Source organism: Ammospiza caudacuta, chromosome 3, assembly GCF_027887145.1.
Source record: "Ammospiza caudacuta isolate bAmmCau1 chromosome 3, bAmmCau1.pri, whole genome shotgun sequence".
Classification (NCBI taxonomy): domain Eukaryota; kingdom Metazoa; phylum Chordata; class Aves; order Passeriformes; family Passerellidae; genus Ammospiza; species Ammospiza caudacuta.
The window spans coordinates 89221072-89235284 of NC_080595.1; the positions used below are offsets into that span (position 1 = coordinate 89221072).

The 14213-nt window shown below is 33.8% G+C and overlaps 1 protein-coding gene across 1 annotated transcript in view; it reads right to left on the bottom strand.

Annotated features, from left to right (window-relative positions):
* The window catches only part of CSMD1 (CUB and Sushi multiple domains 1), a 1059051-nt gene that overhangs the window by 14513 nt on the left and 1030325 nt on the right, over positions 1-14213 (bottom strand). Inside the window, exons 58-65 of the mRNA XM_058802826.1 lie at positions 13199-13375; positions 12023-12202; positions 10534-10707; positions 9428-9601; positions 8235-8308; positions 5114-5225; positions 3882-4061; positions 2170-2214 (exon numbers count right to left, since the gene is read on the bottom strand). Of these exons, the coding sequence (XP_058658809.1) occupies positions 2170-2214; positions 3882-4061; positions 5114-5225; positions 8235-8308; positions 9428-9601; positions 10534-10707; positions 12023-12202; positions 13199-13375 (1116 nt within the window). The remainder of the gene's footprint in view (positions 1-2169; positions 2215-3881; positions 4062-5113; positions 5226-8234; positions 8309-9427; positions 9602-10533; positions 10708-12022; positions 12203-13198; positions 13376-14213) is intronic.

Below are 14213 nucleotides of genomic sequence, written 5' to 3' on the forward strand. Positions count from 1 at the left end.
TGGTATCACCCAGAGAGGTACTATGTAAGATTTTTATAAAGGATGCCATACTTTCATAAAGGACTCCATACTTTCACCACATTACATCTTCAGAACATAGTTTGTCTAACAACTCTATCAATAATAGCTGTTAAACTTTTCAAAATAGTACTACTGACTCAGTATTTACAGAGTTTGCTTTTGCAGATGAACAGAATCAGCAGGGGGGAAAAATTGTATTACTGCTTCCCCAGCCATGATTTTTAAACGTTAAAACATAAGTGCTGCAGTCCCCATGGATGCTGCTTTGGAGAGGCTCTGAGACAATTGTGCTGAGCACTTACAAGGTCCCACTCCCTGTGGGCAAATGCAAAATAGTAGAATGAACTGGCTATTAGTATTCTAATGCTGCACTGACTGCATTGATTGTTCTCAGGACATGACAATTGGGAAATCCATGGCTACTCATTAAAACAGATTCCTAAATATTATTTTGAAGGCTATATAAAGCAGTGAAAACAGTGGAAACCAAACAGAGTAATACAGTTCTTAATTCTCACATGGATATTGTAAGAATCCTTTAGTTGCAACTTAGTCGTGTAAAAATGTTCACTATTGCTTATGAAGACATTAGCTCTGCCAAAAACCCAAACAAACAAACAAACAAACAAACCCCCAACAAACCAATAAATATAACTTGCATTCAGTTGTCTAAAGGCGAAAACCCAGAACATGAATCTATTCTGTTACAGAAACTGTAGTTTACCAATATTAACTTTATTCAAAATACAGATAGTAGCAAAGCAGATTGTATCAAAAGTCAACATAACAAGGTAAAGAAAGTTTTTCAAAATACCTAATGTTCTATAATAAAGAGAATTAACAATTTTAAACCACATAATAATAGTGCACAGCTGTTTTCTGAAAATGACTTAAAACTTTTTAATTACTGGTATTTGTTACAGTTTCACTTTTCTGTTTACTATTATTGGCACTTTCAATAACAGCATTTAATTCTTTTTTAATACCTTTTAAATAGTACTTATAAAAACTAATTATAAAGGACATGATATTATGTGAATTTATACTGACACTCTGCATAGTGAATATATTTGGAAACTAGGTCTACATTTTAATTTGGCACTGAAACTTCAAAACCTGCGTGGTAGCAGATTAATGCATACCTTAGGGGTTTGGTGAGGTGAAGCCTCCAAAAAAGGAAGACTGTATATTGATTACAATGAACAAACACTATATCTTCTTTTATTGTGAGTCTGTAGAAGTAATGTGTTTCAGAAGAACTCATTTATGGATTCACCTGACACTCTCACTAATAACTCTCCAGAAAGGTTAATTATTAGCAGAAATACCTTTTTATCCCATCTACTCTACAGAGTCCTTCTGTGAATTGCCATGAGTGTGAATCATAAATCTTATTTTCCCTGCAGCTTTGCTAAAAATCAAAATAAAGAATTGCAAGCTCATTTATTTTGTGACAACTCTGCTTATTGTTGAATAATTTAATAAACAAAATTAGGACTTTTATTTTCTGAATGAGGATTTCTCAGATGCATATGTGTATTTTGTTACTGGCAGGAGGAATAGGTTAACTGCATACATGTTCATGAGTACAAACAGTACAAACATTAATGTTTGCCTGCCTTGCCACCTGTCTGCTGGTCCACACCATTTTGGAAACTTTATATTGGAGTACATGGAGAGTTTATGTGAAATTATGGCCAAGAATATTTCCAAAACTGGCTTTGGGGTGGGGTTTTTATACATCTTACAACACTTGCAATGTGAAGGGCAGAACTTTGAATGAAACTAATCCTTGCAATTATAGTATACAGTCATTATAAGGCTCTCCATTATAGCAATCTCTCTGATATAACACTACATCAAATCTGAGGTTTCTGTAATAAACTTCCTCTGTCTGTTTGAGAACAGATTTTGTGCAATTCACAAAATTGGCACTATAGAAATTTTAAGAAAGTTCTTTGTGAAAGAATTTCATTGTCTAGGTTTCACATGTCACCTGTTATTATGAAAGACCTCAACATTTATATTCCTTAGAAATTAGTAACAAATACTTCACTAAAATATTTGAAATAGTTTTATTATCCATAACAATCTTGGGTGTAAATCAATTTAATTTATTTAGATCTAAAGCTCTTCTTGTATACAAACCTGGAGTTTTAGTTATTGTTTCATTAACTTCTCTCACTCCTTTACCTACAAGTAAAAAGACAAATTATCATTTTCATGAACATATTTGTGTGGATTTTGTATTTTTTTAATAAAATGTTAAAACAATACCTGTTGGATGCAATCATCTTTTATCCAATAGATTCACTTTTAAAACAGAAATAACTTGGATACTTTACATGTTTAACCTATCCACTTGCCCAAAAATATCAGAAAATAATTTAGGTAATTAATATCTTTACTGTGGAAAACTGTCTGGCTAGCTAAGTATCTCATACATTTAGGGCTAAAATGTTTATATCAGTCCCAGTGCTATAAAAGAGAGCCTTATAGAAGGGACAATACTATATCTAATTATGAATAATAGTATTTTAAATATAGTAAAAATTGTGTTAGGAAAGACTGATGCATTTATGACACAAACCAGCAAGAGCCAGATAGCTTGATTGATATAACAGGATCAGATATCATGGGAAAGGGTCAAAATTTTTGAATTAAAAAGTGCAATTCGCTATATTTCTGGTACACTCAGAAAAGTTATGTCCCTTGATCCTGATCAAGTTGTGGACTCATCATTTGGCACATTAGAAAGGATAGTGTCCCATTGGAAGACTTGGTCTTACATATTAGGGTTTTTTTTCTCTTTAGGAGCAGAAATTCACTAATTCGACTGATCATGTGCTAAGAAAGTACAAAAAGTATAGGATTCTCAATGAGAATTGTACCTAAAGACTGTAACTTTAGAGAAATCTTTACTGTATTTTATCTTCAATAAATAAAATAACAAAAAAAACCCCAAACAAAAAAACCCAAAAAATAATTTTTTATCAAATTATTAATGATACAGTATCTATGAAAAATCATCCTTTAGACACACAGAATAAAGATAAATTCTGATATGTAGACCAAATGATAACGCTGAATCATGGAAGTCTGCCCATACATTAAAGAAAAATAAATATTGCTCAAACATCATAACTATTCAGGACACTTTATTATATTTAAATTAAAAATCATACTGCAAAAACTTTCCCATGGCATCTATTTTTCCTCTATTCATATTCTAATTTTTTTTGTTTTGTTTCCTATTAATTGAGAACTAACAGCCATGTTCATTTGCATGTGAAGAACAAATTCAGACCTCATAACTGTATACTTGGATTTACTCTAGAAAACTCTATGAAAGTTTTATCACTACAGTGATACAAAAGTGGATTATAGTGAAGAGACCTTTTTCCTTTTTTTTTTTTCCACATTTTTAATTTATACAATTTCCTTAGACTAAAAGTATACCTGCATGAATCTAAAAGCTAGGACATTAAATAACTTTTCTTGTTCTTATAGAAAATCATATATTAAGCACTAAATACATTGAAATACTATTTAAAACTGTGGCATAAAGACAAATGCAGCTAAAGTAGTACTCAATATTGTTTAGGTTGTGTTAACTGTTGTTAAGGGTAAAGATGTATGTGTGTCTGTGCACTTGCACACCTTTTCCTCTTCCAAAAGTTCTAGGTGTTATGTTCACTTTGATTTCTTCACTATTTCTTTCATAAAATAAAAGCTGTTGTTCCATGCGTGTCATTAAATAGTAAGTGGAAAAAATTAGTACTACTAAATAAAACAAAAAATTCATGGAAGATTAATTCAAACCCAGTAGGATCCAAGAAATCACTTGAGTAATGACTTACTTTTACAAATAGGTGATTTTCCTGTCCATTTCATATCTGGCTTACATGTCCGATGCTCTGATCCACCAGCAAGAAAAAATCCTGGCTGACAGGTATACACCAAAGTATACCCTAAAGTAGGAAGATCTATTGCTTTCACATCTACATGGGCTGGTGTTTCTGGCTGCCTGCAAGCATGAGCTGCAAAGGGGTTTTTACAGTTAGAAAACATAGTGGTAAGCAGTTTCCATAGAATTAGACAATCCAATTTGAAATAAATGCATGGCAACTCTGGATAGTTTTTAGCAATGTCAAGTAGCTGTTACTTGTAAAAGTAACACTCACAGTGTATAGTTATATTATTGAGGGATGGAAATGATACTATTGTGTAATTTTAAAGAATAAACCAAAATCAAATCATGCTGGGAATCAGAAAACAGTTAAAACGAGGGGAAGCACGTGCCATTGTACATGATGCAATGATTGGTCCTGTGAATTATTGTACTGTCAGAGCTTCAAGCATAATTTTCAGTCTGTGTTCTGAAAATTAGGGTGGTTACTGTGATAAATAAATACAATTCAATTGAAATAAAGGTTCCACAAGAACGTTTTGTCATAGGCATTAACTATAACAGATTTGGTTACTCAGTATGCTTCTTTCTTTGTACCACATGGTACTCACTTACAACAACCAAAAGTTAATTTAAAAGAGGATAAGAATCTAAGGTCATTTTAATGAATTACTTTCAGCTTAGGTCATTGTATTTTAATACAATAATTATTTGATGTCCTCCAAATCACACAGAGCTGTAAGTAATTTACATAACCATGCATAGCCCAGGAAAGATGGGTTTTGCTGAGTCCTAGTTTATGATTCACAAAATACTAGGCAACAAAATATTTCCATGTATATTTCAGGTCACTTTCCATTCTTTATTAATCCATTACACAAACAAAAATATTTCTGGCTTAATTAAAGTAGCTAATGCAGGAGGTTAACTATAAAAGATTTTTTGAGTAAAACTGAAAAAATTGTTGTGAATTTCATTTAAAAAATCTGAAAAACCTTCCTTCAAATTAATATACCTTTGGTCTTTGAATAGGGAATAGCAACAAATAAAACATTTAAAAATATGTTTTAGATAAAGCAACCCATCTTTGTAGCAAATAGTTTGTCATGAATTTCCACATCTATCACTTTGTAACTCTTATAATTGCACCCTGTTCTAAGTTAGGATAGAAACCAGACTTACGAATGCATTCAGATTGTATGCCACTCCAGGTTAGATTAGCAAGACAAGAACGAGTGGTAGATCCCTGAATATGATAACCTTTTCTGCATCTGAAATAGACTGTGCTCCCAACCTAAGGATCAAACCAGAATGTTAGGCAGAAGAAGGATTTATTGTGTGTAGTCAGATATCAAGAGTGTTAAGTTAATACAGTTTTTTTCAAAAATAAAATTGGCTATTTTTACAGTTTCTAGAGTAACACTTTTTTTTTTTTTTACCATGATGAAATAGTTGAAGAACTGATTCTTTCATGATCTTATTTAAAAGCAATATGTGGAAAAATACTGACTGTTCACATGGAAAATCATTATATTCATACATTTCTGCTGATTAGTTTTTCAGTGTGAGAGAAGCAAACTAAATGCCTGGGATGCCTCTCTTTCCTGTATATCACTGCATATATTTTGATAGACCATAAAGTCACTTTCAAAGGTTTTTCATTGTGTGAATTTGACTAAGTATGAAGGTTTGTAGAATGAAAAGAAAAAACTATAAAGAACTGTTTAATGTACAAATATATTCACTAGAGAAAACTCCAGGTGAAAACTTCTTACACTGCATTTATTACTATTAAGTTTTATTTGAGATGTTCATCTAGCAGAGTGAATCATGAAAAACATTCCTATGGCCAAATATGATATGACCTTTCTCAAAAGAAAAGGTAAAAATAACTGAGAAAATGCTCTTTAGATTTCAACTGGGAATAGAAATGCATGAAAACTACAAACAAAATTGCAGGTGAGAAAGAATTTTCCTGAGATGAGAAAGAGATTGTGTGGAGAGTTCTAGTAAAATGAACATATTGATGGTACTGACAAAAGTAACCAGAAAGTAACTCCGGGCCAAGTAATTTAATGATATGAGGCTAATCAGTAAAGCATTACTTTTGTTTTGGATAAAATAATCTTGTCAATAATAAGGAAATAAATAAATAAATTAGACAAAATTCACATTGTTGGAAATTATATTACTTTTATAAAGTAACATATCTCACAGACAAATTGCAAATGAGCAGTGATCAAAGTGTATTAGTAAGAGCTTGCAGTTATAGAAAGGCAGATAGCTCTGCACTGCAAATGTCATAGAAGGACTTCAATGAAAATTATAAATTAGCATCTTCAAAAGTAGCTACCTGCTATCTATACACTCAATTATATAAACCTGCTTATCGTGACAGATGTTGAGCAAACGCACGCCACTTCTCCCAGGTGTAGCTTGGGAAAATCACTGGTGCTTTTAAAGGTCATATTAGTGATATGGCTTTGTAGATTTATGCCTTTCTAACTATTTTTTAAACATATTATTCGCTCTATCCTGTCAAGGACATGCAGTATGTCTTTCACAGGTAGTAGAACAGTGTGTGGCTAGTCTTGAGTCTAAGTCATCTTACTTGTGCCGATTCTGCTATCTGTCAGTAATAACGAGATGCAAATCTTTTTTCAGAGTTCCAAAAGATCAAGCAAAAAGTAAGAGAGGTTCAAGGTAGTTAAAGAGCTATACTGCTTTTTCATTCTACTGGTAAAATTTAAAATGAAAGAAGCACACTCTTTGTATAATACTTGGATGAAAAACATTGGGGCTATTTAAAAGTCACACTGTAGGCAAGCACAAAAGGCAAAGAATGAATGGGGCAAGACAGGATGCTGGTGGATGGGAAAACCCTACAAAAATTGGCTGCCAATCATCACACTGTACTATAATGAGGAAAGATTGCTGAAAAGTGTTTTATAAAAGCTTAGCTATGTAATACAAACAGGAAGTCCATGAATAATGTATGAGGATCCCCAAAATCTAGTTCTGTAGCCACTAGAGAGAAGTCTCCATGTTGTGGTACAAGTTAGCCGCTCTGAGAGTGAACACATACTGGAGAAAGACTTAATGCTCAACAGAGGAAGACCTACAATGGCCTCTAGAGGTGAATGGGAAGAGAAGATCAGTCTATATAGACATGAATAACAGACAGTAGAACAGTGAATTGGCCAGTACAATTATTAAAGACAATTGTGAGGCAGATAAAATGGGGAAAAAAAGAAAACAACCCCCTGTTAAAAGAAGGTGCAAAGATTGGAGTTGTTTTTAAAGAGAAGATGGGGACAGGTACAGGATCAAGATGAGACATCAGAAAGGCAGCTGCACCTATTACTGGAAGCAGAATGGCCTTGGGTAAGGCCACAGGATGTGGCTCAGGGTTTATTGCCTCAGTATCTGTGAGCCAGGCAGGAGCAGAAGGTGAAGAAAAGAGCTGACAGCCACAGCGGCAAAAGACAGAAAATTGCAGGAGAGAGAGGAACCAGAGGAACTTACAGAAAGGACGTTTTGGAAAACAGTTCTACTAATTTGGTCACAATGGGCACACAGCCCTAGGCTCAGAAATAAGCAGCAAGCCCAAAAAGAACTTATTTTAAATTTCAGTCACACATATTTATACCTGAAAGATCTATCCACATAAAGTTTATCAGTCTATATAATGACTGAGGGTTGGTCATTGTTGCATCTAAGGTTATTTCCTCAGTCACTTTTCTGCCTCTCACTCGTTGAACTAACCACCTGTGAGGAATTTGGAAATTATAGAAAGGATATTCATCACAGAGAACCTGGACACAACACAGAATAATTTTATCTTCTCTGACTGAATAAAATATTACATGGATTTCTAATTTAAAAAGCCACTTGCTGACTTTTTTGTCAAGGACTACATGCCCTTTGAATCACACAGGTCTTCAGTTGTTAGGTATTTACTGACTATTCATCAATGTATGAAGGGATTATTATCATAAAGTAAGGTAATTATATTATGTCATATCATATTAAGTAATCAATATATAAATTGCCTTCTGGACTGAAGTCTCCCAAAGGATTGAATGCATGATATATTTCAAGGTTAGAAGTTCTTTCTTTAAGCTGAATGTTTTAAAAGAAGCTTGGCATGAAGAATGAGTTTTTATTAAAAAGAGGGTGAAAATTTCTCAAGGTTTGCATCAGACATTTAAGACTACATAAAATGTTTGTCATTAAATTTCTGATGTAATTATTAAATACATTTTCACTTTAGAAAGCTAATAAATAATAATTTAAAAATTACCTCATAACCTCTGGAACTGTTTTGTATTCCAAAATGTGGAGTACCAGGGTCTGTACATGTATTGTGAGCTGGATCTAATGCAAAATGTGAAACACATATTATTATGGTATGAAAAAAAGAATCTAAAACTGTTTGCAAAGATTAAATCATTCCATCAACGTCTAGTGATGACAAGAATTCAATTCTTAATTGAATGTGTGTTTTTCTATATATTACACTAGTATTTCCAACTAAATTACCAGGTATATCATAGTAATTTGTTTCAGCACACTGTCTTTTTTTTTTTATGTTTTTGCAGGTATTTCTGGTAGTGCAGACTTTACAGTTAGGGTTGCATTAATTTTTAGCAATCATATCCTTTTAAATCTCTTTGAATCCATGCCTCTGTAGCAAAATATAGGTGTAAGATGATTGCCCAGTTTGCAAAAACTATAGAGAGAAATAATTCATACAAACTGTTATGTCTTCATTTAAAAATACAAGCTGCTTTCAATAATCATAATTACAACATTTTTTAAGACTGCCTAGCTCTTCCACACAGCAAATATCTCAGCCATGACAAAATATATAAACAGCCTACAATCTACATCTGAATATGTTTGTTTAGAAATATCAAAGAGAATTTTTTATTATAAAACTAAACTAATTTTCTCCAGCAAGTCACCCCAAGTGGGATCAAATTGCAATGTCAGTGGGAGTTAAAGGTGCCAATCTGATTGATACAACATACTAAAAGCCCACCAGTTGTACAGCAGTCAATGAGAAACTGAGAGTATTTGGGAATTAATCAGAATTTCAAAAGATCAGAGATGTACAAGTCATGTTCACAAAGTCGAAAACACTTTGATTTAGGATCAATTCTGAAAAATGCCTTTAACTCTCCAGTGACAAAATCTGGTCTTTAATCTGCCACAGTCTACTGCATATCCAAGAGATTCTAAAAATAGATGGAACAAATTTATGCACTTGCACTTATTGACGTTCTGCATTTTCAGCAGACAAACAACCCTGTAAATATACAAATGGCTTCATATGTGATTGTTTTTATCCTAAAATATAACCTTATTAAACTAGTTATTTTTATATTACAAAGATTTTTTTTATACTTGGATAGCTAATTGCTAGATTTATGATAGTGTAATATTTTTTCAAGAATATTCTCAGTAGAACATGTATTAGTGGTAGTTTCTTACCAATGCATGTTGGCTGAATTCCACTCCAAGTGCCATCTGCTTGACAGAATCTTCTTGAAGAGCCTATCAGAATAAAAGGAGGTCTGCACTGGAAGCTAACTTCAGATCTGTAGGTGAAACTTTTTCCATTGAGGCGTCCTTCTGCTGGAGTACCAGGATCACCACAAAACACAGCTGATACATAGAAATGAAAAGAAAAAAAACGTATTAAAATCATGCTTTCACCTGAAGTATTCTACATCATTTTATGTGCAAGGCAGGCATATTGGATATGAGTGGAAATGCTCTGTTTATTTATCTGTGTAGGACTGTAGGTCTCCTAAATTCTTGACAGCAATTTAAAACAAATTGTCGCCGTTATAGCTATTGTAAGTGTAGAACTTAACCTGGAAAAATAGAGCTTTTAAATGAGACACTTAAATATTGATTAGATTTGGATGACAAAATAATCCTGAAGTAGACAATGCAATATTGCAATGCTTAAAAATAAAACAATTTTTCCACATTTGACACACTCAAATGAGTAGGTTGGAAATTTTTGCCTCATTTAGATAAAAGGGAAAATGTTTATCAGGGTCCTAACAAGATTTCAAGCACTCAAAGAGTTGAGTTGACAGATTTAGAAAATGCTGAAAAATAAATACAAGCAAGATATGAGGGTATGTACTCGTCTTCAAAAATAAAAAAATTGCTTAGAAAAGCTATGAGCTATGAGCTTAAGGGTTAGCATACTTGTTTTCACCTGTTAATGGAAATGGAAACAGGGAAGAAAATAAAAGGAAAAGTGTAAGGGAATATTCCAGTCATGATCACCACAAGTCAAATTCAGAAGAACCAATAGGATTACCAGTGATGGGTACAATTAGGTAACAAGAGATTGAGGTGACTTTGGGGGAAAGGAAGAAGACTGTGAACTTTAATGGGCACAGACACTCAAATTTCATATCAAGGTAAGCTCTTTGGTACAAGAACGTAGAATCCTGCAGTAATTAATATATTACCTGATGTAGCTGAGTCATTTTTAAATTGTGATTCTGTGACTGTAGCCCAAGAGAACCAATTGTGGCTTTGGTGAAGCCCAACACAAGTGTACCCTGAAAACTTACGCAAACATTGTGGGACGTCTCCCCGCCAAACTCCTCGCCCTTCGCAGGAGAGAATGGCTGTGTTGGACAGCTGATAGCCTTCTGCACAGCTGTAACTCACACTAGCACCCCAACGAAAATCAGAGCCTTCCACCTTCCCATACAGCACTGCTGGAGGGGGGCCACAAGTAATGGCTGTGTCAGAGAAAGAAAAGTTACAATCTCAAGAATTTATAGGGTTTAGGAATACATAATATAATATGCCCTCATAGGTTTGAATCTAAAAAAGAGTTATTTCCAACTATTGTTCCAACAAAGGATACATGTGTTGACTTAGCAGTCTGTAATAGACAGAAAACTAATTAAAAAACAAAAATAAAGGCTCTGGATTTAGGAAGTCCCTGAGTTCTAGGTTGCTAGAAGCCCAAACAGTACATAGCTACCTAGTTTCATATTTTTTCCCTACATATTCATTAATGATTATCTTGGGCAACAGGTTACTAGCTAGGTAAAAGAATTCAGTAAACATTATTTCTTTCAATAAGTAAGTTTTTATGATTCTAAATTTCTAAATATTTGCATTTTCTTCTAAACTAATTTCACAGCACTATTTAATATGACTGTTCATTCACCTGCTCATTTTCTAAGGCTTTCTACACACAATGGTGATTAATTTTATTGGTAATTAGGGGCTAAGAAATTATTCTGATGCTTTCCATCTTCTGATAAAGGAGCCCAAAATGATGAAATTTGGAATGTCCTCATTTACATTTCCATATAATTTCTTTTAACAAAGACCACAACCACAAAATCACTCAGGCAGTAATTCTGATGGCAGAAAAATGCAGTCAGTTGAATACATATGCCAAAATTTAATTAGTAGTCTAGACTTAGATATCACAGTGAGTTGGTGCTAGGTGAGTTGGCAGCCTAGGCCTTCTATAAGCAGAAGATGCCCTAGGCTGTTAAATTTACTCCCTGGGCTGCTGAAGTTGTTTTAACAATTTTCACCAGGCTGCCTTATTTGTCTTTCAGCCTCATCAGCCTATGACCTTCCTGCTAGCACTTGTAATTAGCTATTTTGTGAAGTAGGTTTTTTGGCTGTTTATGATGACTACACTACTGCAACAAGGGAATCTTTCACAGAAACCTTGGTTTACAGAATCCTGTTACAGAATTTTTTCTATCTAATCCAAGAGAAATAGGCCAAAAAGGAAAATGGGTACTACATTTGTATTTTTTTAAGCTGAGCACTCTGACAATATTTTTCGCAGAGTAATTTTCTACTTTAGTCAATAATGTCACTGTTTTGACTACTATTCTATCACAGCATATGTGCAAAGCAAATATAAATTCTACAGAAATACTTATCCAAACGTTTTAGTTGCATTTGAACAGTAATTGTTCCAGAGAATATTTTGATTTTTTTTTAATAAATAAAGACAGCAGTTAGTGAATATCACATATGTGTCAAAACAATACTTGTACACTGTTAAATTCAAAAGCTCACCTTTGCAAATTGGTTTACTCTGGTTCCAAGTGCTGTCTTTTACACAACGCATGGTAGATGAACTTGCAGGTTCCATCAGATAGCCTGGATTGCACTGATAGCTGACTGTCTTATTAAAGGTAAAATCATTTCCAAACTGAATGCCATTTGCTAATGCACCTGGATCCCCACAGTTAATCACTAGTGAAGAAAAGAAAAAAGGATTTTTTTTGAAATAAATATAAAACTGTGCATACCTGATGTCCTTTCTTTTAGTTTACAATACAAGAAAAATTTTGTTTCTGTCAAGAAAAATTTTGTTTCTGTCAAGAAAATTACCTTTCTGAGGCATTTCAATACCATGGACCAAATATCATTTTCCTTTAATACAGTAGCCTCATCTGGCATGCAGAGGAGCCTCTACAGGTCCTGCAGACTGTTGTTGGTAGTTTTGACAGATGCTTTCTCCTTTCAAACTGAGATCTTTGTCACATCAAGCCTGAAGTTGATGGTGCAATGCAATTCCAGCAGAGTTATGAAATGCTTCTTTTTTTCCCTTTTTATAGATTTCTTTTCTTTTGTGTGTGTGAGTGCTTATAAAAATACTGATGTACCGTGAGTCTGGCTTTGTCAGTGAAGCCACTAGCCCTGCTTGCCTTGTAGCACTCCTCTGGTCCCTGCTCACCTTACCTGATGGATTAACCCAGTCTTGCTGCTCCCTGGTTCTTGGTCCTTAGCAGAATGGTGATTGATCAATTCTGACTCATTTGGCTTACAATAAAAACTGGCACAGTAATGTATCCAATTACACAAAATTTGATTTTGAGCTACCATAACTTCCTTCTCTCAGTGTAAGCCACAAGGCAAAAAAGGAAAAAATTCTAAAGGAAACTCTAAATGGACAGCTAAATACAGCATTATTCTAAAAAATATTAATATAATCTAATTGACATTGTTTACATTGAGGTAAACAAATACAATAAAGTTACCTATGTAGCCATCTTAAGAAGATAGTTCTGGAAGCATCTAGCATGCATTATAAGGGCATGTACCTTTAGACATATAAAAATATTCAGGTATTAAAGACAGGAATGTGGAAAAATGTGTTATTTTATCTATCAAAATAATGATGTTTCAATAGGAAGGCTGGATGACTTACTATGTAAAAGCTTTAGGATAAGAAAATTTGTTTCTGACCTGTGCAGTCTGGAGCAGTGCCAGTCCATGTCCCATTAGCAGTACAATGTCTTGTAGTTAGCCCTGAAGTTTTGTAACCTTCCCAGCAGGCATAAATGACTGAACTGGAGAATAATATTCCATCAGTGTATATTATCATACCATTGGCTGGTGTACCAGGGTTCCCACAAGATACAGCTGCAAAGAAGATTTAAAAAAATTTTGATGATAGGTGACTAACTGGGATGAAAAAAAAGGAAAAAAACAACTAGGTTAATAGCTTGTTTTTGAAAACACCTATAGCAAGTTTTACTGAGAAAATATGTAATAGGTATATTCTTGAATTAACATTCTATTTCTCTTTGTTAATATTATTTTTGCATTTTTTTCCTTTTTTTTTTGAATTCCTGATTCAGATATTTTGCCCTTTTTGTTCTACTCCACCCAATACAGTCATTGGACTAAATAAAGCTCATTCAGGGCTTACTGAGAGACCCATACTCTGTCTTGCCTTTTGGCACATTTTGCTATTCTCTTCCCGTCTTCTGGTACCTCCTTTTTCAATTGTAAAAATGCATAAATAGCAAATTATGAGCTTCTTGTTAATTTATTTCTTGAGTCAAGAAAAGAACAGACATTCTGCGGCGACCTCCATATCTTTTGGGCATCTATATTAATTCTTTAAGGCAATAATTATGTCAGCTTCACATGTTCAAGATTTGACAGTGGCTTAACTTGATTACTTTGATTACATGTTGGGGTTTTTTTTGGAAGAGGACCAACCAATGTTTTTTTTTTTCCCAGTGGACCAACCAATTAAAATAATTTGGGTTTTTGTTTTGAGTTTTCCTAACAACTTTTCTAGCAACTCCAGTCTTTTGAGACCCCCACCTAGAGTACTTCATCCACCTCTGGGGTCCCCAGCAGAAGAAAGACTTGGACCTGCTGCAGGTGCCCCTGCTGGATGGCTCCCAACATAATAGTTATAATCTAATAATTAAAATATAACACTGTTAGGTTTTGTGATTAAAACAAA